The sequence below is a fragment of the Phoenix dactylifera genome, chromosome 4, assembly GCF_009389715.1.
Source record: "Phoenix dactylifera cultivar Barhee BC4 chromosome 4, palm_55x_up_171113_PBpolish2nd_filt_p, whole genome shotgun sequence".
Lineage (NCBI taxonomy): Eukaryota > Viridiplantae > Streptophyta > Magnoliopsida > Arecales > Arecaceae > Phoenix > Phoenix dactylifera.
Genome location: NC_052395.1, coordinates 16,908,059 through 16,935,380, shown reverse-complemented (window position 1 = coordinate 16,935,380; position 27,322 = coordinate 16,908,059). Strand labels below are relative to the sequence as shown.

At 39.8% G+C, this 27,322-nt stretch overlaps 2 protein-coding genes across 4 annotated transcripts; one reads left to right on the top strand and one right to left on the bottom strand.

The window, feature by feature from the left end:
• Positions 1–1,884: 1,884 nt before the first annotated feature.
• Positions 1,885–17,113, top strand: LOC103708211. Of its 3 annotated transcripts, none has more exons than XM_039125718.1 (8): positions 1,890–3,052; positions 11,518–11,844; positions 11,932–12,057; positions 12,433–12,513; positions 12,668–12,724; positions 14,829–14,913; positions 15,004–15,130; positions 16,600–17,113. In XM_039125718.1, exons 1-5 carry the CDS (start codon positions 2,137–2,139, stop codon positions 12,694–12,696), a joined length of 1,479 nt encoding a protein of 492 aa, XP_038981646.1. In that variant the 5' UTR covers positions 1,890–2,136; the 3' UTR covers positions 12,697–12,724; positions 14,829–14,913; positions 15,004–15,130; positions 16,600–17,113. The 3 variants fall into 3 exon arrangements, with proteins under 3 accessions (XP_038981647.1, XP_038981646.1, XP_026660858.2); XM_026805057.2 differs by having other exon boundaries at positions 14,997–15,130; XM_039125719.1 differs by lacking the exons at positions 14,829–14,913; positions 15,004–15,130; positions 16,600–17,113 and having other exon boundaries at positions 1,885–3,052; positions 11,932–12,092; positions 12,668–12,699.
• A 754-nt stretch (positions 17,114–17,867) lies between these two features.
• On the bottom strand, positions 17,868–18,789 carry LOC103708195. Its single transcript, XM_026805058.2, has one exon. The coding sequence runs from the start codon at positions 18,330–18,332 to the stop codon at positions 18,195–18,197; it is 138 nt and encodes a 45-aa protein (XP_026660859.2). The 5' UTR covers positions 18,333–18,789; the 3' UTR covers positions 17,868–18,194.
• Between the last annotated feature and the right edge of the window lie 8,533 nt (positions 18,790–27,322).

Here is a 27,322-nt window from a genome sequence, read left to right as displayed (position 1 = left end):
TGCTCCAGTATTACCAAGTTTATAACTTAGTCATACTAGAAATTGACAAATTTATCCTCATGCCCTGTGCTAGTTAGACTTATGTGCTTTTCTCTAGTGGGAACGTTTATCATTTTATTGATGCCATTAGTGTACAAAAGAATTAAGCAAATTGTGCAAAGATAACATAGAGGCACTATTGTAGGTTTTTTTTTTTTTTTTTTTGAAAGAAGAGCTTGTAAGCAATAAGCTATAAACCAAGGTGTATCCCCTCTCCTATATATCAATATTCCATATCTCTCAAACATGGCGAAAGAAGGATTCGATTTTAGTTCAACTATCAGGGACTTTACTAGATTAATAAGATGACACCTTCTTTAGTTTTTCAGGATCACTAGTAGACTAAAAGACTCTTATCACTTTCATTTTTTAAGAATTACAAAATTGGATGGGGACAGATCTCAGATGCTTAAGTTGCTTTTTTACTTTTGGTAGATGGAGATACAACTCAAATACATCGATCCAGCAAAATCAAAAACAGTCTAAATTATAAAGTATAATCAATAATAGAAATCCGTAGATAGTGAATGGTATGATGAAATGCTACCTAGTTAGCAGACTTGTTCCCCTATCTGAATATATAAAATGCATGAAAAGGAACTGGTTGATGAGATATTTGTCAAATATCTAGATGCTTAAGTTGCCCTCAAATTGATATTTGTAACACTGACTCTTGTAAACAAGATGGAATCCCTTGGCATAAAGGCTTTCCATCTTTTGGAGAAGGCCAACCATCGTTTTGTTAATCCACTTAATGCCAATAGCTCATCATAAGAAATTATATATAAATAATATATTGCGAAAGAGGAGAGAGAAACAAGTTGACGGGAATGGTCATCCCTCAAGCAGCAAGAAATTCTCCTCTAGCAATCATTTTGCGATCTATATTATTAATGAGCTTACTTAAATTAATAAGTTTGAAATTAATCATTACCCCAAAAAAGGAGTTTGAAACAAATGAAAGATTACTATGTTTGTGATCGGAAATATGAGCAAGACAATGTTTAAGAGTGCTATCTTTGCCTAAGGATGGGGGAACCTTTGCCAATGTTTATGTGTAGACCTAAGACAACTTCAAACATAATTAAAAATTACTATTTAATTGGTGTTTGCGCATATTGGGCTCGAGAATGCTATGTCAAGGTTAAGGTGCACCATGAAAGTAGGTTTATGCTAGAAGTGTATTACCAGTAACAAATGTTGGTTGCTTATGAGCAAATGACTAGCTAGGGTGCTAATTGCCATGCTTGGATGCATAGCAACAACCATTAAGAATTGGATAAGATAATGAAGATTCTAATAATTTTTTCTGCTTTTATAAACTCAAAATTAAAAGAGACAAGCTAAATCTAAAACTAGAAGAGGAAATGCAACATGGTTAATAGTTATATCTTACTATTCGAGGTTTTTCTTCAATAAGTTACTAGTATTCAAAGTTTACAATTCTTTCAAATATGCTCACTTGTTGAAAATATTATGTTTACAATTCTTGAAAAAAATTATTTTTTTCCTGAATTTGCTAAAATTTGTTAAATTCACAATTTAAAAGAGGGCGCACTCAAAAGATAAATTGAACTAGAATAGACTACTGATATTATTCCCACCTTCTATTACAGTAGAGTATGTTTGGTTGTCGTAAAGAAAGCATGAAAAAAAATATTTTTTTTGGAAAATTAATATTTCCAGCTGTTTGGACAATGAAAAAAATGGATTTCCAAGTAGGGATTGAGAATATTTCAAGGATAAGTATTCTGTCGGGTTATCTAGGATAATACCTATCCCAAAAAAAAAAACCTAGGATAATGGGATTTGTGTCCTCTTTTGGGTGCAGAAAGTGGGAGTCCCATGGCACCAGTACTACTATTCCAGATTTAATTCGGGGTTTGACTCGGCTAAAGAGTACAGAAAGGAGTCCCTCTGAGAGGAAAACAAATAACGGGAGTCGTCTCCATACTCGCCGAAGAGAGGACGATGACACCACGCGGAGGCATGTTGTGGTATGGGATATGTTAAGCGGTGCCCTATATAAATCATCGTAGATGGAGCTGTGGGATAAGAAGACAAATTAAGTTCGCCGCGCCGACAGAGGAGGTTGTTATGCGGCTTCACGCTCGTACTCTCGTCGACCTCCTCCCCAAGACCCAGCCGCAGCCCCCGCCCGCTGTTTCCACCCTCCTCTTCGAGCCCTCCTCCCGTTCCCTCGCCCTCATGCTCTCCGACTCCTCATGCCTCCTCTACCCCTCCTTCTCCCCCTTCTCTTCCCCTCCCCCTCCCACCGCCGTCCCTCCCGTCTCCACCGCCGCCTGCTTCCTCCGCCTCCTCCCCTCCCCCGCCGCCGCCGGCCACGTGATCTTCCTCGCCGCCTCCCCCCTCGCCTCCGGCTCCGCCGTCCAACTCCGCGCCTGGATCCTCCTCTCCTGCGACCTCTTCGCCCCCGCGCGCCTCAACTTCAAGAGCGATCGCGCCCGCTCCGCCCTCGCCCTCCCCCTCCCCCACGGCCTCTCCGTTCGCCTCGCCGCCTCCACCAACGTCTTCGTCCTCCACTCCCTCGCCGCCAACCAGATCTGGGTCTTCGTCGCCCGTCTGCCAGGCGACCCTGACGACGGCGGTGGCGGTCATCCGGCCGTCGATCTGATGAAGTGTGCGGTCGTTGACCTCGTGCTGCCGGTCTACTCGGTCGCCGTCTCGATGGGGTTTCTGCTTCTTGGGGAGATGGATGGGGTTAGGGTCTTCCTTCTGAGGCCCTTGATTAAGGGAGAAGGAAGGGTTGCGAGGCGTGGCGGTGTGGGGCAGAAAAGGCTCAGTGCAGCTAAGGGCATTGATTCAGTTGTGGATGCATGCAAGAAGGGTGTTTTAAACGGGGTGGTCGTTCCTCCGAGCTCTGCCAGGAGTGGTCCGCCATCTCTTGCTGCTGGCAAGCTGCCGAGACCTGAGGCTGGTTGTTGCTGCAACGATAGAGGTGCTGAATTGGAAAGTGTAGTGGAAAAAGGGACAGCCGGAGATCGCGCTTCCTGTAAGTAATTTTTTCCCTTCATTTCATTCTGCTGGCTAGTTCGCATCAGAATCTAAGAAGAATTTGATCATAGTTTGCGATAGTCAGCATATTTAATAATTTTTATCATCGAGCTGGAATTTGCATGCAGAACAGCCCTAAATAATTACAGCAAGGACTGGAATCATCATTAAATCTTGCCATACAGTTCACCTGATGGACTCCTAGTATTGGAAACAAATGGATGAATCATTACTATGGTACAAAAATACAAATATTATTTGATGTAGCCAGTGGGGCTCTGCTCTGAGGTTGCACATCTCTCCTCAGCATTCGCTTTAGGAATGAGTTTCGTTTTGAACTCAGAAATGTGGTGCTTCCGCTGTTATTCTCAAAAGGGAAAAGGAAAAGAAGAAACTACTAACATATATTGGGTACCTCATGAAATTGTGGACGTTGTCTTATGATTTTTTAGTGACTATGTGCTGTATGTTTTGTCATATTTTTGCCTGCATAGGCTGTATTGACCTCAAATATATGGATTTATATTGATTGAGAAATTCTATGGGGCTAAGCCATGGTACTAGAGAAAGCTCTTCATCATATGGCACAAAGTGATTGGCGTGACGCAGGTGTTACAATATAAATAACCAAACCCTCATGACGTGGTCATGGAGCCTTTTTTTTTTTCTTTGTGTACTAAGGTTGGGCCACAAAACACTTCTTGTATGCAACAAATAATACAATGAAAGCAGATAGAAGTTTTCAGTTCTAAAGTAAAATATCTTGCTTATTTGTCAAGCTTGGCATGCACATATTTCTTCTATCATTCTTAGAAACCATTTTGCCCTATATATGTACACATTTCTTGCACCATTTTTAGGATGTGATGTGGTCCTTTTTATGTTTATTACCAAATTTGCTCTAGCATATGTTAACTGTAAGCTACAGTGTTTAATCACCGAAGGGATACACTAAAACACCTTAAATAAATCTCAAGGCAAAAATGATAGAAGCAGCTTTTGTTCTCAATCGTGTGAGAAACTAAATCATCCTTTCTATCTTAAAAACCTTATGAGCTTATCTTGCCTATTCCGTGTCCCGTGCTAGGAAGCATTACTCCTCTTTTCATTCCAAATTCAAGAATACGACCGATACGATTGATTGGTCACTGCCTCGTACAAAATAAAATGAGATTATCAAAATCGATCATTGATAATCTAGAGACAAACTCCAAATGATGAAGGCTTGAAAGTAATCCTAAATCCTTCTTGCAGTTGATATTTGAACAATGAATAGTGGACTTCGAGCCTTAAGCATACTACATATCAGTATGATTCATACTATATATGTCCATTTGATATAAACATTTCGGTTTAAACTTTTAATTATAATTCTAAATATAGGGAGATATTCACTTCATGATTTTAAAGGCTACTTAATGCAGTCATTTAACATGATAAGTCTGCAAGCCGAAATGCTTAGAAGGGATTTTAATAGCCAGTATGCAAATTCTTAATTTCCACACTTGCATGGCACAAAACTTTTACTTGCAAACTCATTTGTTGATCCTTCCATCTTCCTTTTAAAGTAATATTTTTCACGACTAACATATCGTATGAAGAACAATCATAAACAGAGATTTAAAATGCAGTCTCATGCTGATACTAGGCATGGGATCTATGTTGAGCTCTGCGCAAGTTCTAAATATTGCTTGGTATTAACTCGTACTGAATCATTTGCTAGTTACTTTCGGCACCAAGCCTATGACTATTATACTTTTTTTTGGTTTTCCACAATTTAAAGATCAAGGTTAGCCGTACCTATGCGCACCACCCCATATCGGGCGTATGGTATTGGTACCGAATAAAGACTTGGTAAGGGGGCATACTGAGTCTCAGTCTGCCGAACTGGCTCCTTTATTGGGCATAGCAACACTGTACTAGGTTGGTACTTATGCAGGGTCCAGTATCGAGGCGACAAACATTGATTGGAGATGCGTGTTGATTAGGATAAGGCTATGAGTCAACATGTGGGTAAAACAAACCTTTTCTTGATACATATCTTTTAAGTATTCCATTTACTTAATATTTTACATATAAATAAGGAACTGCACCCTATTTTAATTCGATAATTTTTTTTTGAAATTTAAATTCTATCAAAAGAAAAAGTTAATTTTCCAACTCAAGAACAAGTTTTAGATTTTGGGTTCGGGTCAGATTTGCTACTTTTAAATAATATAAATGCCTTAAATCTTAAAAGCTCTTTTTATTATATCCAAACAACACTAAGACTTGAGACCTGGTAAGAGAAGTCTAATATCTTGGTCTCCATTTTTTTTTAATTAAATATAATGCCAATCAGCAGCCAACACTTTAACAAGCATTATACATAATTGTTTTCAAATCTTAGTTTTCCAAATTTTTTGCATCCATAATTTCATGAATGATTACTTCCATTTCAAACCAAGCGTTGTCAATAAACTTATGATAGCACAGTGTTAGAATGCTATATGGGCTTAAAGAACACACTATACAATATTCAATATGCATACATGCCTATATTCTTGATTGTATGATGAATGTTGGGGTTTAATTAATGCAAGAAATGGCTCTTAGCAGCCTAAGAAAAAGCTTAAAGTATCAAACTTAGAAATATCTGAAAAGTCCTGTGCTTTTGCCATTTGTACCATGCTATGCTATTGTGCTCATGCTCATGCCATGTTTTGGAATTGTGTGGCATGCAGCATGTCCATGCCTTGGTCGGCTTGGGCCATGAACACTTGAAGTTCTTGGTCTTAAATGTGGATTGGATTGTAGTCTCAGATGCAATTGAAAGAGTTATTATAAGGGAAAGATCAAATAAGAGGCAATTAATCATTTTGATTAGTGAATGCCCCATAATTTACATTAGAATGGACTTGAAGTCTAACTAGGGTTGTTAATCACAAACAGTCTCGGAGTTGTTGTGTTGAGAATACAAAATAAGGTTGTTTTACAAATGGGTAAAGATTTATTCAAGAAGAGTCTTATAGTTGACCTATTTGATCATAATTATTCTTGAAAACTTTCCAATTTTATCTCAAAATATAGAGATATGTGTTTTGCATGTAATATGATGGTGGTCGATGTTATTCATGGGATGGGGCTGGTATGAGCTGATAATTATAACACTGAACAATGTTTATATAGGAGTTTTGCAATTTACTATTTTCTTAAGCATTAGGGTGCATTTGGATGTATCAAAATATCATGGATTTTATTTTTTGAAATTATTAATCATGTCTTTGTCATATGGGGTGTTTGGTTGTACGATGAAATCTTAAAAGGGTCCCATGATCACAAAATTGGAAATATCTACTTTTAGTAGATTTTTTTTCATTATCACGTTTTTCTCTCTTTTTTTACCTTTAATCTTTTCCATTTTTGAATCTCTCTATTTGACAACCAAACATCACCAAAAAAATCTTAATCTTTAAAATCTGAAAATTTCAAATTCATAAAAAGAAAAAAGAATCATGATTTTTAAAATCTAAAACCTCCAAACACAACCATAGTATGTTGGTGATGTCAGTAATAGAAGTTGTTAACAAGGTAGAGTTTGGGGCTCTAGGCTGTTTATAGTGTTGGCGGCTAGAATGTTAGAAGCAAGGGGGCCTGGTATGCCCCACTTAAAAGTTTTAGTAGCGTCCCTCTCCAAAAATCTTGCTGACTCCCTTTTCCCTGAATTTTTTATCGTATGCCCTTAAAGTTATTGGTATTTCCCCTATTTCTGATGATATCTAAACGGTCCACAGTTTTCCCTGCTTTTGGCTAGATGTCTTCTCTACCCAGAGTCTGTCATAATTGGCCACTAAAAGGAGTTGGATTTCCATGAAATAAGATCCCAAAAGAAGCCCAGTAAAGTAGTTTTTTTGGTTCATTAATATTTGGATGTGCGATTTGATCGATCCCCTTAAGGATTCATCTTTCTTTAATCCAGGCGTCTCCATGATAGTTCCTCTTCTATATAAAAGGGAACCTTCTTCCTCTCTTTCAAAAGTCTCTTCTATTCAACCATCCCAGTTTATGGAAGAGATCAAGGCAAATGTCCACGGACTCAAACCATTTTAAACACTAAGATTTGGCACTTGACTTGGGAAGGAGTGGTATGGAGTGTAGTTGCAAGTGGAGGGATATACAATTGGTGGCAGTGGTCACTTTAAGGGATGAGCAAGTGGAGGGATATGATAATTGATGGCAGTAGTCTCTTCAAGGGATGAAATATTGCTTAGCATGTTGGATGTACGGGATCAATTCATATTCTTTCATATTTCTTCAATAACATGTCATTCTTGTCCTACATCAAAATTGTAAGATCAACATATATTTTCCTCCTTCAATTTACTAGTTTTTCCCCCTTAATAACTTCTTGAATCTAGAATTCTCGGTTCAGTCACATGAACACCCTCCTGATGGTTTAAACAAGTTTTAGTAGTTGCTGATAATGTTGTATTTTTTTTCATTGTGTATTCATAAAATTATGTTCTTTATAATTCTGGTGTTAGTTTAGTCTGAAAAAAGAAAGAAATCCTTATAGCAGAACATGCATTGATTGACGAACTCAATAAGAAACCTGTATTTAAGTATAGCAGGACAGAAACTGAAAATAATGTCATGCCCACCCACCCACCCCTGGGAAACTTGCTTATGCAGGATCCACCATAGACATGAAGGTTGGTTAACAACATCATTGGCAACTTTAATAATGTTGGACTGAGAGTGATAGGCAACAATATTGTTTGGAAGTCATTTTGGATGTGTTATCATGGTTTCAGATTTTTTTTACATATGAGCTTTAGGACCGATCTTGGTTCTTGTACATGAATCTAATGGTTGATATTTAATGCAATTTTGATTTGGTCATGAACAAGCAAATTACATGTGCAATGCATGAGAAAGATAATGTAAAAAAAATACATGGGGAATAGGGCACAGTCAACTAGAAAACCAAAGGTAAAAAACATGTAGTAACTCATTATTTACAGCCGTGCAAGTAGAAACGTCCTGAAAGTGAAACTGTCTTATTAAACATCATCCTTTTTGTTACTCTTCCTAGTAAAAGAAAAGACAAAAGGATGGCTTAACTCATGATATCTACAAATGTATTACGTAGGTCTAACAACCATAACGGAAACATATTGAGTTGAATCAAATCAAAGTCAAATACTCTTCAGATTAAATGAAATTTTGTCAGTTGTTTGGCTTGGTCAGATATGGTTCAACCTGGGCTGTTGCAGTTATCAAAAATTGAGCTGAACTTAGACTCATATTCAGCTGGACTTGTCAGAAATTCAGTCGAACTTTAGACCCTACCGATTCCAAGGCAAAGACCTATAATTGAGCTTGAGTCCAAGATAAACACATTTCTTCCAATTCGGATGGATAAGGATCTTGAAGAATTGGACCTCATTCTGATTTTACTCGAGGAAATCAATTCTATCAGCAAAAATTAATTATAGAAAGTATCCGACTCTAGCCTCTTGACGTGAGACCCAGTCCAAATCTTAATAGGAGTCTTGATTTGAGTGAATACTTGTCAGTTAATCTCAGATTTGATGCAAATACATGTTAGATTTCTGTTAAGATAGGCCTAAGTCAAACCAATCTATTTGCATCCTTATCCAATCAGACTTGAAGGGAATTGATTTCTGCCAACAAATACTGGTTAAAAAATTCAGGTCCAGGGACGTAAACTTAGAAAATGAAATGTAGAAAGAGAAAAAAGGACGAAATTATCATAAGTAAAAAAAACCCCATAAATTTGAAGTTAATGAAGTTTATAGAGAGCTAATAGTCCCAAAAGTTTAATAAAGTTAATAGAATACATAGAAGCTCAAATAAAAATGTAAAAATTTTAAGAATAAAGTAAATCATAAATATAATAAAAATCTAACATCCAAATTTTTAAAATTTTTAAATTGAAAAGGAATGCAAGCTAAAAATTTAACCAAAAATGGAGAAATGTTGAAAGAGTACATATGAGAATATTTATAACTCAGAATTGTACTTACTAGTGATACTTGCAATATATAACCAGTACTAGAGCAGAATTAGAAAAAGAAGAAAAGATCGATGCTTCTCCAAATTTGCAGTTTACTGCTTGCTGTTGATGTGCTTCAGACCCTTAATCTTGCTGTCCAGGATTATCGTAATTACTCCAATTTGCAGTTTACTGCTTGCTGTTGATGTGCTTCAGACCCTTAATCTTGCTGTCCAGGATTATCGTAATTACTCCAATAATTTTCCCTGTGCTCAGCTTCATCAGTTTGCTGTCCAAGGAGTATGTTTCCTGCTTGTTGCTGTCCATGAAGAGTCTGATGGGTTTTAGATTTCAAAGCAAGCATGCGGATATCCCTGATTTCTTAAAGCATAAATGGGTCAGCAATGGTTCAAGAATTCATTTTTTTGGTGTCCTTAGTATTTTTGCATTGCTCTGACGCCTTGCAACTTTTATCACGTCATTGATTTCTTCCTTGATTTCCTCCATTTTCTTCTCGTAGCCGTCAATCCACTTTATCTTATCTCCTGAGTCTTTATATTTCATTTTGAAGAACCATTAGATTGATGGATTCCATCAACCGTGTGATTCTCTAGGGTTTTCTGCATGGTGTGAAATTTATATCATGTTTTTTAAGGCAGGTCATTTATTAATTGACAATATACTAAGACCTAAAAAGTTCTTAGTTCAGATGTACCATTTTGGCTCAATAAAATTTGGCAAAAAAAACTGTACAACCACTCAACAAATTGTAATCTGATTTTTGATGCACTGTTGTTTTTCCAAAAAAGCTTCTTTTCATCTGTTCAATGGTGGCAAAATGATTTGACAAAGAACAACCAATGAGTTTTGTAGAACCATTCCAAGCATTAGCATAGTGAAGAGGTAGGTTAGGTTCTTAAAAGTAATTAGCCATGTCAATATGTATATCTCATACTAATCCATAAGGCTTAGTGTTTACTGGATACAAAATTGTCCAACATCTTGACCTGGCTAGTCTGCTCTGCTAGATATATGGTTGAGACAGCACAGTGTGATCTTCTAAGCCATGTTTCAATAATAATATATGCCATTTGAACATTATAGGCATTTCTCAATCTTTTATGAGTGAAAGGCATTCGATTTCAGTCTTGTACTTCCAAGTGAGCTTTATCTGTTCTTTCATATTTGTGCTCTCTTGGACAAAAAATGCATGATTGCTTATGGTTTCTACTCGAATAACTTTCTTATGAAAATATTGTGCTCAACACTGAACTCAACATTGTAATGTTGAGGTTGGGTCTCCATGGTAATTGAGTAATTTTCAATTAAAGGGCTGGTTGGAGGCCTACTGCTTGACCTGCATTGCAGGTCCAGCTAAGGATCGGAGCCAACCTGCTTGTTTGGAGGTCTGAAGTTGGACTGCAAGATGCAGATCAAGCTGTAGGGCCCCTGCAACTCAGCCTGTTTTTGCCGTAAATCAACGTGCAGCCAAATCAGCTGTGAGACAAGCTGTAGGCTCATGATATTAAGCCCTAGCCTTCATGCATCTTGCATTCTTGACTCCTCCACCCCCTACTCCCCCAACTTATCCATGCCCTTCGACATCCCCCTAATTCTCGACGCTTCCTATTCCGTGCACCCCTCCTTCGAGTGCTTCCACCATCAACCCCACCCTCCTACCACCATCTCCCTACTCTGGCCTCCTACCCCTAGTGCACACCCCCTTCACCGGCAAGAGAGGAGATGATGGTGTGGGAGTAGTGGGAGGCGGGCACATGACCCATCCCACAGCAATACCTAGGGGAAGCCCTGGTCGATGATGATGGCCATGGAGGCGTTTTGTTGGTCCACAAGTTCGTTGGGGCTAGGGTGCTGTCCACATCAACAGGATCCGGCTAACGGGGTAACCGCGATACCTCCTAGCTCTGGGACTAGAGCTGCAGTATTCCAGGGCTTGGGTTGTGGTGTGCGGTTTAGGAGTTCCAGGACTAGAGAAGGTGACAAGGAGGAGAGCTGAGGAAGAAAGAGGGGGAGAGAGAGATTGGAATGCCGCTGCGCCTTTTGCTCCTGAACCCTGTGGCTCAGTGCCTCTCGCTTGTGACCCCCTACTGACACCTGTAGTGATCTTGTGGCAACTCAATCCACTTGCAGCTCAAGTTGCATGCCACTTGATTTGCAGGTTGAGCTTCAGGGCTCCAAACAGCCCCAACGAGAAAATAGAATGGGTAGCTGCAGATAATATCCTTACTTTCAGTATGGTGAAATCTATTGCTAATATGGAACTCTAGTTTCCCTTTTAACCTATGATTTTATTATAAATGTTTTGTATGAGATAAAAGATTTCAGAATTCTACGGCTTGTCTGAATGAAATTATGCTGTTATTTTTCTATTAGCTCGCACCTTGTAACTGTTACTGATGGTTTCATTCAATTAATCTCTTTGTGCCGTATCATCTTACTTGCAGATAAGCTCAAGACTCTGAGACTGAGTCAAAATTCAAGTGATTACTCATTTTTTGTGGTGATGACTTGTTCTGGTGACGTCCAAAATTCTAAAAACGCTATGGGAGTTCTGGCATCAGCACAAGCAGTCTCCATTCATGCACTGTCTCAGAAGAAGTTTTTGATCTTAGATTCTGCTGGGGATTTGCATGTTTTAAGCATGCATAATACTGTCAAGGCACCAGAGGGCACTGCCCAGTGCCCTGTAACTCCCAAAGATGCTCATATGAACCATCTGGATCACACCATGAAAGTGCAAATGCTGGCTGTTCTTCCTGACATTTCTACAAGTATGCCTTAATTTTTGTGTCTGTGCATCTGTATTTCCATGCTTCATAGTTCATATTATATAATATACACTATCATTAATTTTACAGAGATGCAAGTTTTTTGGGTATCAGATGGTGGATATTCAGTGCATATGATGTCAATCGCTGATATTGAATGTCCTGTCAGTGAGAATGATAAGAATGAAAGCAAACAGAAGGCAGTTCAGATCTCAGGTCTTGCAAATCAATTTCATGATTAGTTAACATTTGTAAGCTGTTAGAAGCTATATTTTGATTATTGATCACTAGAAACATATTCTACATGTTTTTTTGATCATCATAGAACCAAAATCTCCTACTTGCATTATCTGGATAAGCAATATTACAGTACTGTTGCTGTGGACCTTTTATATTTGATGCTATAGAATATGAGCTCATGGGGCTGCTCTGTCTCAAATTGCAATCGTGGCTTTTGATAGAATCGGATCTTTGTATATTGTGATTTATCTTACCCAATTTAAGTGTTTTATGTCATCTCTTATATTCATGGAGTTCTCTTTATTAATCCATTAATGAAAACTTTTTTCTTCTATTGCATTTTCCTTCTAGCTATTGAAGCAATCTTTACGAGTGAAAAGATTCAGGACATTCTACCCCTTTCTGCAAATGCAGTTCTCATTCTTGGTCAAGGTAAGATGCATGTATCTACTTGTGCTCATCAGCAACTTGATTTGCCAACAACTTTGTCCTGCTTTCAGAATTCTTTTTCTAGATGTATGAACAGTCCCATTTTGCTAAAATTGTTTATGACAATTTGTTTAACAATTTTGGTTCTTGTCTGCAGGAAGCATATTTGCATATGCCACAGCTTGAGACTGTTGGCGGTTGATAAGTTATTGTGGTAAATTTCAATATTCCTATGATACTTTGTTGATTTAAATTTAGAAGTATACACAAAGATTTTCTTTACTAGTGGTACTAAGTCCTAATGGCATTGTTTTCCAATTATTACAAGCTAATATGGATGGTATGCCTGATAACATGATTTTCAGTTTACTGTTACACTTGTGCATCCTCTTGAAGTGAGGACAGAAATTCAATTATCCTTGTTAATACTATTTAATATTTATAGTTATACTAGTTATAATACGTCTGCAAGTGCACATGGCTGCTAAAGATTAGCTGCTAATGTGCCTTCCTTATGAAATTATTTAAGACATATTTGCTATATTACATTCTTAATCTAGATAAGCTTTAAAGTTTTACTGCATTCCGAAAACTAGTACGAATTTGGATTTTGGAGGTTGTGGGACTCCTATTACTCACAGAATCATGGGAATTGCAACTTATACTCCTTAAGAGACCAAAATTCTTAGAATCCCCTTTATAAAAGTTTAGCATGGTTCAAGTCTGGTGGAGAAATCTAGTTAGGGTCATCATGGGAATTGTAAAGTTGGGGTCGGGAAATATACCGCTTTTATATAATGCTAAGATTTTTTGAAAATTTCCTGCTTACATGCAATTGGCTTGATCAAGCTTAATATGTAAATACAAATTTTGTCTAAATATTATAATACATACAACTCCAAAGTATAAATATATATATTTAGTTATTATTTGTTAATAGAAAGATTTTGTTTGAATTTGTTCATTCTATATCGTCATTGATGTATTGGATTGTTTGAATTGATTAATGAGTATCTCTCATAAAATTGAGTTCTATGCACTAAACTTAGGTGAAATTATATGTATATATATGCCTATTTGTGTTTGCGTGCATGAGCAATGTGTAAGTGGGTCATGGGTGTACTGACATACATGTATGTCCACAAGTTTTCTGTGTGCATTAGTGTGTCTGCATACGGCGCATGCATGGTGCTAGTTTGGGTGCAGATGTGTGCATGTTGTGCATGTCTGTGTTGTCTAAATGCATGTGCGATTGCATGTGTGTGTCTGCTCTCTGTGCACTTGCACACGTGCGTACGCACATGCCTATGCTTGCGCGTATGCACACCCACACCCACGTGCACGTACACACACACACATGCATGCAGACAGATGCACATGCGCACACCCACCCGCAGACCTGCACGCGCGCACACACCCGACACACCTATGCACACACACACATGGGCATGCATGCCCACACACACCCACACCCACCCACATATGCACACACCCACACCCACGCATGCACACACCCACACACACACGTGCATATCTATATATGTATACACATGCAAATCTAGTATGTGCGAATGTATGCAAGTAGATATGCATGCAAGTAGGTCCAAAATATGCATCTGCATTACATAACGTGCTTGTGGTTAAATTGTACATAGATATGTACATATGTATGCACATAAAAGCCTAAAAAAGATTTCAGATACTTGCCAGTTCTTTGACAATTCCCCAAGCTGTTCATGAACAGCTTGATTATGGTTTCAAATTAATTGATCGAGCTTAGATTCAGAATTTAGGCTTGGACTACAATTGAACCAAGCTTGGCTTGATTATAATTTGAGCATGGCTTGAGCTTGGTTTTGCTACATATGTATCATATCATAGCAATCTGCAAAGTTTAATGTATAAAATATTGCAACATCTCCTGGCACATTCATATGAAAAGTGAATTGAAAATTTTACTGAGATACATACCATTTATGCTAATAATTCTTATGTTTTGCCTGAAAGAACCATCCCATCTATTATGGGGTATGTGCTTGTAGATATATAATATTTTATATGTATACACAGTCATGCATGTACGCACACATGTATATAGCCTAGAATTTTGAGTTTTATACTGTAAAGAGCAGCAAAAGTGAAGTTGCTGGCTTTCTTCGTTAATGAGTTAACAAAGATTTTCTTGACATTGTTGGTGAGTATAAAGATTTGATGTTGCGCAATGTGGATTTATCATGTCTATCAATTTGCCTCTACAACTATCCTGAGGTTTTAATTTGCGATAGTTCTTACTAAACTGGGTTCTCTTGTAACTGAAGGAAATCCATGCCAGGCCATCTTAGAACATAAAATTTGTTTACAGCCACTCTGTTGCTGTTCTGTTCCAATTTGGGTTAAGACAGGGTAAGCATATTTGAATTTCTAGAATGCGAAATCATTTTTGCCCCTTCCTTTACTGTATATGTCTTGATTATTCTGAATTTCAGTTGGCAGTCATGCAGCCTTGCTGATTAGGAGCATTCATTTTGTCAACCTGTCTTTGAAGTCATGAGCTACATTCATCTTTTACTTCAGTACAACCTCAAGTTTGACTTCAAAAAGGATCAACAAGAGCTGAAAGGTGTGATCATCTTTCTTCATTATGCATAGTAAGAAATTTTGTGTTATCTTGTTAATGAGTAAGCTATAAATTGTGCCATGCTACACATTTGTTAAAGTCACGAGTAACAATCGGACCAAACAACATTCAGGCAAAAAGAACAAAAACCAAGCAACTTTTTTGCTATCAGTCGTAGCAAGAAAAAGGAAAATAGCAAAGCATTTAAGATCACATGGATTATGATCATTGATTCAGAAATTTGACCATGATAACTATGATAAAAAATGTAAACCTAGAAAGCCAGCAAAGATTTTCACTTGAAACACTTCAAAATTAAGGGAAAAGAAGAAACTTAGGAGAAGGTGAAGAAGAATTGAAATAAGGAATTGCCTGCTCCCACCAAGAAGAGGACCTTTATGTAGCATTCCCGCTTTATGCTACCATCAGTTTGGTTTAGATGAAAGCCTAGGTCTCCCCGTCAATCATTGTTGAAAAGTCATTATTTGAAAGGATGTTGGCTAAGGTGGGATTCAGAGATTTGAGATATAAAGAGAGAGAGGGGGGTGGGGGTTCAGTGACATTTAAGAGAGAGCAGGTGATTTCTGTGATAGAGAGTGAATTAGTGGTTTCTAGCTAGATATTAGATGGATTTTGGTTTAAAGATTGGCAGATTAGACAATTAGCCTCTTCATCTATATTGCATAATTGCCCATTTAGGCAGCATTATCTTTTAATAAACAGAATGATAATACGGGAATCATTTTTTGACGGATTGAATCTATTTGGCATATTCCTCTCATTTCATAATATAGTATCGATAATATATGTGCGCATGTGGATATGGATGACATAAGGTTGGTGCGTATGAAGTGGTGCCTTTGTTGACGGATAGGGTATAAGATAAATCTGTTGGCTTCCACATATAAGCTTATGCATTTTTAACGGATAGGGTATAAGATAAATCTGTTGGCTTCCATATAGAAGCTTATGCATTTTGGTTTACGCGTACAGCCTGTAAATTGTTAGCTCTACTGTCAATGGTCATATTTTTTTGGCTTGTTTAGCAGTAGATGAGTGTTAAATCCTGACTGATAACTTTAGCTTTTAAGATTTAACTGATTCGTGTGCCTTATTTTGAATCAATCTCATGCAATTCTTTCCAAGTAAGTCATCATTTTTATCAAGGGTGAGGCTAAAAAGCTGGAATTGTCTTGAAAAAAATTCTACAGATAGGTGATTAGAGGGCATCATCTCGTACAAGTGATGCATTAAATATGCCAGAAATGCTGCATATAAGGGAGGCTAAGAAAGCCACCTGGCATATGACTTCCCTTCTGAAAACTTATGTTCAATGTCTAAAATGCCATTCAAGTTTTTTATTGGTGATCTCATTGTTGGTAAACTGACCAAGCACCTTGCAATAATATTTTTTTTGATAATCAAATAGGATGTAATTAAATCATCAATTCCTTTTTGTGCCTTGTGACCAGGTGCAATTCGGTTCAGCATGCATGGAGTATGAGCACCCAGTTCAGTTTCAATTGACTAGCTGATTCCATGTTGAGAGGCATCCATGCTGTGGTTGTCATTTCCTTCAAGGAGCTTCTTCTTGTATTCCCCAGAGTTATGCATTCGCATGGAAGATCATGTTGGGTCAAGAGTCACGCTTGGGGTGTGTTATACATACCTAATTGGCATGTGGTGTTATACATATCGAATCGGCATGCATACATACCTAATCTGGCACTGTGATATTTAAAGCCAATTTATAGGGCTTTCTGAAACCAAAGCGAGGGAAGTATTTGGTTGTCACCAAACTATAAGATCACCAAGTTTCAGAAAGAAGGGCATCCGTCCAACTCCTAGGATGATGCAGATCGCTATTAAAATGTTCATTTCATGTTTGGAATATAGAGTAAGGAAAGCCTCAACATCTTGATAAATATTTTATTGGTATCATCAGATACTCTATTTTTATCCCCTTCTCTCCCGGGGTGAAATGGTGATACATGTTTGAGCTGCTCTATGTTTGATCTTAAGTTGGTGCAGTCAAAACAAGTTAGGTCCTATCCGTGCTTGGTGCAACAATCAATCAGGCTAATTGCACTGGCCCTTATCAGTGTTAAAGAGTTGGAACATTGAGAGGGCTGCTGGCAGAAAGAAGCATCAGCATGCAGGATCATAGTTTGTGCAGATGATGGCGTCTTGCAGCCTGGACATTCTGGATGTTAGTCCAGGAGCAAGTTACTCATAAACCTATGCCCGGCAAGAATCAGGATTTAGTTGTGGAAGACGAGGACCAGGAGGGGAATACCCAGGCTTCTACAGATTAGCTAAGGTGAGAGGTAATTGTAGATTAAAATGCGCAAATGGAGAGACTAGTCATAGAAAACTCTTATTAGACATGCTAGATTATGTGGAAGCAGCTTCTCATAATTAGGTAGAGCTGTCAATACAATCATAGACGAGTTAGTGACATACTAAAATCTTATCCAACTTTAGAAACTAGACTAATCCCAGCGATCACCTCAGTTCCTGCGAGATGTGGCAGTCAAGGATTAGGGCCAAACACGGTCAAGTCGGTGGTGTTAGTTGGGCCCTGCCTCTACTTAGCCGATCATCGGCGACCGTATCTTCTGGTGAACTGAGTGGTGATCGCTAGCAGAAAAGTGATCTTTAGCTTCTTTTCTTTTTTTTTTTTTTCTCCCCTACAAACCAAATCAGCATTCCCATCCATCATTCGTTCAAAAAATCATTCAAATCCTCGGCATTCAGTTTATGCATCTAGACATCTATATACATATGAGATTCATGCGCGTGCAGGAGAGACCATGGTTAAATGCTTAAATATAAGAGCGCAATAAATCCTTTCCAAAATCGGTCCATCCTCGCCTGCCTAATGAAGGACCGGGAGTCAAGTGGACCCCAAAAGAGAGGAGAAGAAGAAGGATAAAAAAAAAAAAGCTAGTATTTGGATCGATGCATGCACAAAGAAAAGCCTAACCAAAACTTCTCTGCCCTTGCCCAGAATTTTTCACAAACCAAAAAAAAAAAAAAAAAAATGCCGTACGGCGTGGTGTGAGGGTTAATCATGCCAGCAGAGGAGCATGACGACGCAGCGGCGGATGATATAGAGCCTGGCCTTCTGCTCTCTCAGAGCTCTGCCCAGCCCACCACCTCCTTCCCCTCTATGCGACACCTTTCTTTGGCTGTTCAGCTTCATTCTTTCGGCACTTGCTGATGAAACAAATTAGCGACAGGCTTCTCTATCTCTATCTCTTAGGATGGCCTTTAATTGCCTGCAGTTGGATTGTCGGGCGAGCATCTTATAGGAAGTGGGAGGGGAGAGGCGTGGGGGAATGGAGCAAGATTCGTCCGACTGCCCACGCCTTTGTCGACGAAACAGACACCTAGCAAGCACCAAGGAGCGTGCGGTGCCGCGCTCCCAGTAGCCTCCGCTTGGGAGTCCCAACTCCCATCCCCACATGCATCCCCATCCACCAACCTTCACGCAATTTGATGACTGCTTGGGGAACAAAACCCTAAAACCTCATAAATAAATGCTCTACTTTATAACCCTTTCACTCACTTTAATTAGCTTTCAACCAAAGACCAAGACCATGATAGGGTCTTGGACTCGGTAGTTCCCTTTCGCTTGCGTCTCATTCGCTCTCTTCCTCCAAACTCACTGAGCCACAGGCCTTTGGTATTGTTTATATATATATATATATATATATACACACTAATTTGGGAGGCAGTCCCGTTAATATGTTAACTAATTAAGATGGCAGATTTTGAGCAATGCTCGTCGCTTTAATTCGTTGTCGCCAGAGATTAGTATGTCCACAGGCCTCATATATAAACAGCATTGCGTATGGTACATAGCTAGGCTGCTATCAGATCCCATCAATGGTAATCTAAACCGCTTCTGCCTTCTTAATTAGGCTGTCCAATTAGTAACCATCAACCGTTGGACCAAAACCACATGCATAGAAACAGGAGAACAGCTAAGATCATGCAAATAAACGTTCATTTTCAACCAACGATCAGCTGTTTTAGTTTGTTTGTAATTGCGGCAAGCAAATTAATGAAATCCTGTCCTCGTGATTCCTGTTCAAGTACAAACAGTTCAGATTCCATTCACAGGCCTTTGTTTATTGGCTCCTAAAAAAGAGAGCTTACATCTCCCAGCAATGCTGGCCGGCAGACTCTGAGCTCTTAAACCAACGACTTGATCAAATATTAATCAAAAGATTCAAAACCAACTTGATTCCTTGTAACTCTCCCCTCTCAATAAAAGAGAGCCGCTTCCAGCCGACTGTTTGAACGAAATAGGGGAATTAGCTTTACTATATGATAGCCATCATTGATTACATGCTGTCCGCTATCCTTTTTAGGGCCTCTTTGGAAAACTTGTCGGATTATTTTGATGGATTCAAATTCCAAATTTCATCCACGAACACCTCCGGACAATACTAGTCTATGGTGTACGTGGGCCTACAACCTATCAATAAATTTTTCTACCATGACTGCCTTCGTTCATCAACGTCACATGCACATGAGAATAAAGCGGATGTAGAAATGTTTCAGCGGCTAATAATTGGGTTGCCAATTTTGGAAAGAATATATAATGCGATGATGGATATTATCCGGTGTCTCACTCTCCGGTCGTCAACTGTTGCTCCAAGAGGATTCCGTTACCAATCTGGTTTCATCGTTTTGAAATAAGTAGATTTCGTGCGGTGCGCTCGTGCAGGAGTTCTTATGAAAATATCTTTTACGACGTTGCAATGGCCGATCTGCCTTATAGCTTATAGCTTTCTTGCGATACACCTTAACAGGGAGCACACTGATCTATGGGATATCAGCTGCAACCAAGACGGATCGGAAAATATTTGGTATAGACAGCTTGACGAAGGGTTTTTCTACATGATTTCAAGCTGAAACCAAGGTAGTTAGAGCACCATGATAAATTGATAATAAACCATGCATTTAATAAATGCAACTCATCATGCATTTAGTCTTCAGGATTCAGACACACATGACACGAACAAGGAGGGATAGTGATCGAGCTTTTCCAACAAAATTTTTTTTAGAAAACTTCAGAAAATAATTTGAAAATGTATTTTAAATATAAAATCATGCAACAATATTCACAAAAGTCTTCAGAAAAATGGATAATTTATTGCCATGTCATTAGCTTGGATAGATAACTAACGGTCATGACTGATACAAGCAACAAGAAAAAGAATGAGAAGCTCGATAAGCTATAGCCCCAAACTCCCACTATATTAACTCCTATTAACTAGGCACCCTTTAGGCAAGGTTCGCCATACCACACTGAACCTCTAGCTTCGAGGTGTACCAAACTATACCAAAGGTGAACTAGCACATTTTACCCCCTTAGTTCAAAAAATCGGATGAGGAAGAAGGAAAAAGAGGAAACGAGAGAGAGGGGGAGGAGAGAAGGGAGGGAGGAGAGAAAGGCCAAGAGACATGGAGGGCGGACCGGAAGCCCTCATCGAGACAAGGGTTCCCCTATTTCGTTTGAAAATAGAGGTTCCCTTCTCTCTCCCCCTCCCTCTCCCTTGTTCTCCCTCCATTCCTCTCCCTTTACCTCCCTCCTTGTTCTCTCTCTTTTTTGCTTTTTCCTCCTCCCTCTCTAGCTCCCTATCTCTTTTTTTTTTTGCTGAAGCGAATGATTCATATAGTTCTAGTACGGATACATCCATAAAGGTCAAAAAAATAAGAAGTCTCGGAGCACTCTAGAAAACTTCTCTTTCCCAACCCACATGATACCTCCAAAGTGACCGGATACATACGAAGCCGCCAGTCCGCGGTCTCGTTTGCCTCTCTGAAAGCATGCTCGGCTTGGAAGGCCACACCATCACTCATGATAGCCCGAATGTCCCAAAGCAGGGGGTGGCCCCCTCCATCGCCGCTGGTGCCACTCTAAATCCATCCAATCATAGTAGCCGAGTCACCCTTAAGTATGATTGAGCTAGCCTGCAACACTCGCCGAGCATGACCCAAGCCGGCCCATACCGCCCTCAACTCTACTCTAGAACTGAGGTATCAAAAATCTGGCAGCCTCCAGTAGCCACCACCTTAGAGTCCAGATTTTGATGACGAAGCCAGCACCTCCTCTCCTGACACCATCAAGCACGTCTCCGTTGAAGCTGATCTTAGAAAAACTCGGAGGTGGGGGTTTTCAGGTGAAGGACATCGTTCGAGATGCTACACGAGCAAAAAAAGAGACCCAAGTGTGCCGAGCTGTCAAAGGTCCATATGACAGATCCATCTGAGTAATCTCAGCCACTTGTACCCGGGCACACTCCACAACGAACTTGGAGACAGCTGCTCTCGCCAAAGGTTCAAGCATTCCTCTAGCCGCCTGCCGTGTCTGGAGAGCATCGGCCCATCGATGAATCTCCTGCAGAAAGGGACCTAGGTGGCTCCTCGTATTCGGCGGAATCTCGACAAGCCTCTAAACCCCCGGGCTCGCTCACACTGAAGCAAGGCATGGTCTACGGTCTCATCACCTGGCAGTCCAGGCACTGGGGTTGGACACCCAGTCCTCTTCTACTCAGCACCCATCTCGTCGGCAGTCGCCCTCAGGCCACCTTCCACAGAAATAATGCCACCCTTGAGTGAAGACCAAATCTTCAGATCCAAGCACAATCCGGCCCCAGATTGTGCTCCCTTTGAAGGGCGCGGTAGACATCTCCCACTCTAACACTGAATCTGCAGGACGTGCTCCAAACCCTCACATCCAGGCCGGCACACCTCGAGACCGAAAGCGACTGGACTCGCTCTGCGAGATGCTCTCTGAACAGCTGATCGAGCCTGTCAGTATCCCACTCCGCTCCCTCCGGCCGGAGTAAATTACTAACCCAGAGTCCGTCCACTGCCTCGATGTTGATCATGGTCGACCAAAGTTTCATGAAAAAAGAGTCCACCTAAGGGTCCTCTACCAGATCCACACTCTGCCCGTTGCCAATCAGCCATCTAGAGTTAGCCAATGCAATGGAAATAATTATCATCCATCCGGCAGTCCATGCGATCTCAACAAGCCTATAAACCCCCTGGCTCGGTCGTACTGAAGCAAGGCATGGTCCACGGTCTCATCCACCCGACAGTCCAGGCACTGGGGTTGGATGCCCAGTCCTCTTTTACTTACCACCCATCTCATCGGCAGTCGCCTTCAGGCCACATTCTACAGAAATAATGCTACCCTCGAGTGAAGACCAAATCTCCAGATCCAAGAGCAGTTCGACCCCAGGATGTGCTCCCTCTGAAGGGCGCAGTAGACATCTTCCATTCTAACACTGGATCTGCAGAACATGCTCCAAACCTTCACATTCAGGCCAGCACACCCCGAGACTAGAAGCGACTGGACTCGCTCTATGAGATGCTCTCTGAACAGCTAACCAAGCTTACTAGTATTACACTCTGCCCCCTTTGGCTGGAGTAAATTACTAACCCGAAGTTCGTCCACTGCCTCGACGTTGACCATGGTCAACCAAAGTCTCATGGAAAGAGAGTCCACCCAGGGATCCTCCACTAGATCCACACTCTACCCGTCGCCAATCAGCCATTTAGAGTTAGCCAATGCAATGGGCATATACCTACAAATCTTCTGCCATAGGTAGGAGCACCTTCAGCTGCTTGGAGCCGCTCCATCCTTCGTGGATCGGCATCCAGACCCTCTCCCAAGCCAGTAGATGCACCCCTGGCCGCCTCCATGCGAGCCCCAAAGGAAATTCCGAAAAAGCTGCTCAATCCCTATCAGCACGGTCTTCGGGACAACATTATTGGACATGAGATAAAACTGGCATGGAGCTCAAGACCGATCTGACTAGTGTTAGCTTGCCCATCATGGATAGTGATGACGCCCTCCCGCCCTCTAGCTGGTCTTAGACTCGCTGCACTAAGCCATCGCACTCCGAAACCTGCAGCCTCCTCCCCAAGATAGGAATCCCCAGGTAGCTCAATGACCCCTCTTGCTCTCACTTCCCGAAGAGCCCTCTGATCTCCCGCCTCACCTGCAACACTATCTTTAGGTTGAAGCAAATAGTGAATTTGTGAAGGTTCACTTTCTGCTCTGAAGCCTCACAATAGTTCGCCAATCTTTGGAACAGCGCATCTCTCGCCCTCGCCCTAACCAGAAGGAGACAATCATCTACAAAAAGAAGGTAAGAAATCGGTAGGGCACTAGGGCCTGGAGCATAGGCCTCCAGCTTCCGATTCCGACATGCTATCTGCAGGGCACAAAAACTAGCAGCATGGAAATAATTATCATCCACCCGGCAGTCTACGGGATCTCGACAAACCTCTAAACCCCCTGGCTCGCTCATACTGAAGCAAGGCATGGTCCACAGTCTCATCCACCCGACAGTCCAGGCACTGGGGTTGGATGCCCAGTCCTCTTCTACTCAGCACCTATCTCATCGGCAGTTGCCCTCAGGCTACATTCTACAGAAATAATGCTACCCTCGAATGAAGACCAAATCTCCAAATCCAAGAGCAGTTCGACCCCGGGATGTGCTCCCTCAGAAGGGTGCAGTAGACATCTTCCATTATAACACTAGATCTGCAGGACGTGCTCCAAATCCTCATATCCAGGCCGGCACACCCCAGGACTAGAAGCAACTGGACTCGCTCTGCGAGATGCTCTCTGAATAGCTAACCGAGCCTACTAGTATCCCACTCTGCCCCCTCTGGCTAGAGTAAATTACTAACCCAAAGTCCGTCCACTGCCTCGACGTTGACCATAGTCGACTAAAGTCTTATGGAAAGAAAGTCCACCCAAAGGTCCTCCACTAGATCCATACTTTGCCCATCGCCAATCAGCCATCTAGAGTTAGCCAATGCAATGGGCACATACCTACAAATCTTCCGCCACAAGTAGGAGCACCTTTGGCTGCTCAGAGCCGCTCCATCAGTCCGCAACCGGATTATAAAAAGGTGTCAAGTGATGACTAGAAGGGACGTTTTATTCTGGAGGTCGTAGCCTTGGAAGTAGACTCCATATGCCAGCTATTAATTGCAAGGCTAAGATAATTTATTTGTTTTTTGTTTATGTTTATGTTGCCGAATATGTAGTTGGTGTTTTGGAGGAAAAGTTATTAGAGTTGCATTGGGATCTGTTTAGCACTAAATCTGGGAAGCTGAAAATGATGATCGATTTTTTCATAAGAACAAATATTCAGATTTCGAGAAAATTCATTCCTTGGTGTCTGGAATGCTTGTTATACAGTGGTAAGTATGCAAAGTTATCCTTTCTCACTTGAATTTGATAGGCAATCACAGAGGAGGGTTAGCTAATGCAGGTGAAAAGAATCATCCTGTGGCAAAAGATTCTGATGGTAGCAATGACTTAGGAAGTAGAGAAGACAGGCATAGAAAGAATTTCATTTTCAAGTGAAAAGGGAAATGGCACTAAAGGCCATTAAGCAACTTTTGAAAAAACAAATATGTTGTTCAAGTTTGTGCGCCTTTTGTTGGCCTTCACCCTTGATTTCCTCTTTAAGAGAATCCAAAAGTAGTTTTTGACTTTTTATCATATAAATATGAAAAAGATGAAGCCATAAGTAGGCCACTTCTTTGAAATGAAAAAAAGTAAATGTTGTAATCCTCTGCAGATAGTATTAGTCAATTCTGTCATATAGATTGACAGGAAAAAAATGTCACTACCTGAAATAATTTCCATATATTACAGCATAACTTCAGGCGTTTATAAGATTGGCTAGATGTGATGGGCTATTGTTCATTCTCTTGGACAGAATTTTGCTGGAGAATATCTAGCGAAAGCTTGGCTCAGCACTTGAAATAGGTGCTAGCAGCTCGAACTTATAACTGATACACGGAAGTCAGATTCACAGGAGCAACTAATTTGTTTTCTATTATGGTTAAGTTTATTTATTATCATTTTTGCCTTTATGGTTACATATTTATTTGTTTGTTTTCACCATGCTTAATTTTCCTATATTCAGATAAAAATCAACATTGCATTCAAGTTTTTTTTTTCTTGCAAGGAACAGACACTGAATGACATTCTGATTAGAGCATTACAACTGCATCATTAATCAAACAATGCATTATTCATTTATATAATAATAGTTAACACACTTTAGTTGGACAACTAACATGATATTTGTATCATATATGTATTATAGAGGAAGTTTGCACTTACTACCTTGAATGCCATGGTTTATGATCTATCTTAGTGGCTGCATTCAACATTCTATGCATGGGACCATGCCTGTGTTCGATATCTTCTTCTTGTTCTTATTCTTTTTGCTTGGAATCTTTTGCATTAACTGGTACTTTATATTGCCACTATTCTGCATCTTCAATGCTTGTATTCATCAAATCATCTTTTTCTTAATGATGTTGTTGATAATGGTTAACACTATGGTTCTTCGTACCGGTCTCGGACTCCGAACTGGTGCCACACTGGCATAGTATCGGCATGGTACGGAATTTTTTTAGCAAACCGAGAATCAGCATGCCATCCGTACCGGTACAAAATCGGTATGGTATGCTTGTTACCATCTGGTACGCAACTAACCTGATAATTATATTATGCAGGAAAGATGCGCTTACTGCATTGCTGTTATGATCATGATCCATGGGCTAGTGGATGCATTCAACATTCTACACGTGGGGCCCTGCCTGTTTGTTGAATATCTTATTCTTATTCTTATTGCTTGGAATATTTTATGCTCACTGGTAGTTTATTTACCAGTATTCTGCATGTTCAATTTGTTTAACCACTAAATTTTGCTGTTGTTGTTGCTGTTCACTGGTAGTTTATTTACCAGTATTCTGCATGTTCAATGCGCATACTCATTCAATCCTCTTTTTCTTTTTCTTGTTGCTGTTGCTGTTGTTGTTCTTATTCTTATTGCTTGTGATCTTTTATACTCACTGGTAGTTTATAAACACTAGTATTCTGCATGTTCAATGTGTGTAACCATTCAATCTTGCTGCTGCCACTGTTGTTGAGTATACTACTTGTTAATGATGTTCCACATTAACACATCTTGGCCGCTATATGTGCAAGAAATCACCTGACTGTCAGGGTGGAATCAAGAGAAAAACAAGCCTAGATAAAGGAAGCATGTGCTCTTGTCTGTCCCTCTGACGTTGTCTAAGATCTCCAATCAATTTTTTGAAATCAGAATCTCTATTTGAGTGCTTGTGACAATTGACAAATCAATGTTCATGTTCGATCTGTTCTTGTCTTCATGCGCCCCTGTTTCTCTTGCTGTGTCCAGATCCTCTGCCAATATGTTCAGGGTGATTTTCCCGCTTACATGCATGAGGGAGATGCTCTTACTGGCGATACAAGACCATGTTTAGTAGTCCAAAATACTTCTAATCTTGTGATTTAGCTGTTTCTAGCCATACTTGATAGGAAGTTATGTTGCTTTGATAGCTGGATCTTGCCTAGAAGCACAAAGTACAGCAAGAATAGGGACCTTAAAGTGGTCAAGTATTAGTAGCAAGGATCTAGGAAAGAAGCCTACTAAGCCTAAGCAGTGTCAAAGGCCTTCACGGTAGTTTTAGGGTCCCATTTTTTTGTGTCACACGGAGGTCATAGCCTTGAAATATTTTGTAGTCACACTAGTTACCTGGATCTGTATGGCCCATTCTGTCTTCTTTTTATTTTTCCACTTTGGTACGCCTCGTTCTTTGTCATCCATGGGTATATTCGCTGTCTCTCAAAAATGGAGCTCATGTTTAGGTAATGCTTTTCTTTTCCCAAATTAAAACCAGATAAAATTGCTTGGCACTAGCACAAGCACATTTCAAGTTGTCAAAGATCCCGTATTTATTAATACAAGACAATTTGAAGTATAAAATAATTTAAAATGTGTTTTTTGTTATGTTATGAGAACAGTGTACTGTTTTGAATTACTTGTCATACAAACTAAGGTCACCCAACTATGGTAACATAACAACAGTACAAAAAAGTTCACCATTTATGATAAAAATTATAAGAGAGATGTACATTTACACACTAACATGTTATATATATATATATATATATATATATATATATATATATATATATATATATATATATATATATATATATATATATATACATTACACTTGTTCAGATACTAATAGAACTGCAAGAAATTTATATATCATTCGCTTCTTGTTTTTGATATTTGATTTGGTGTAAAACATTATTGTCTG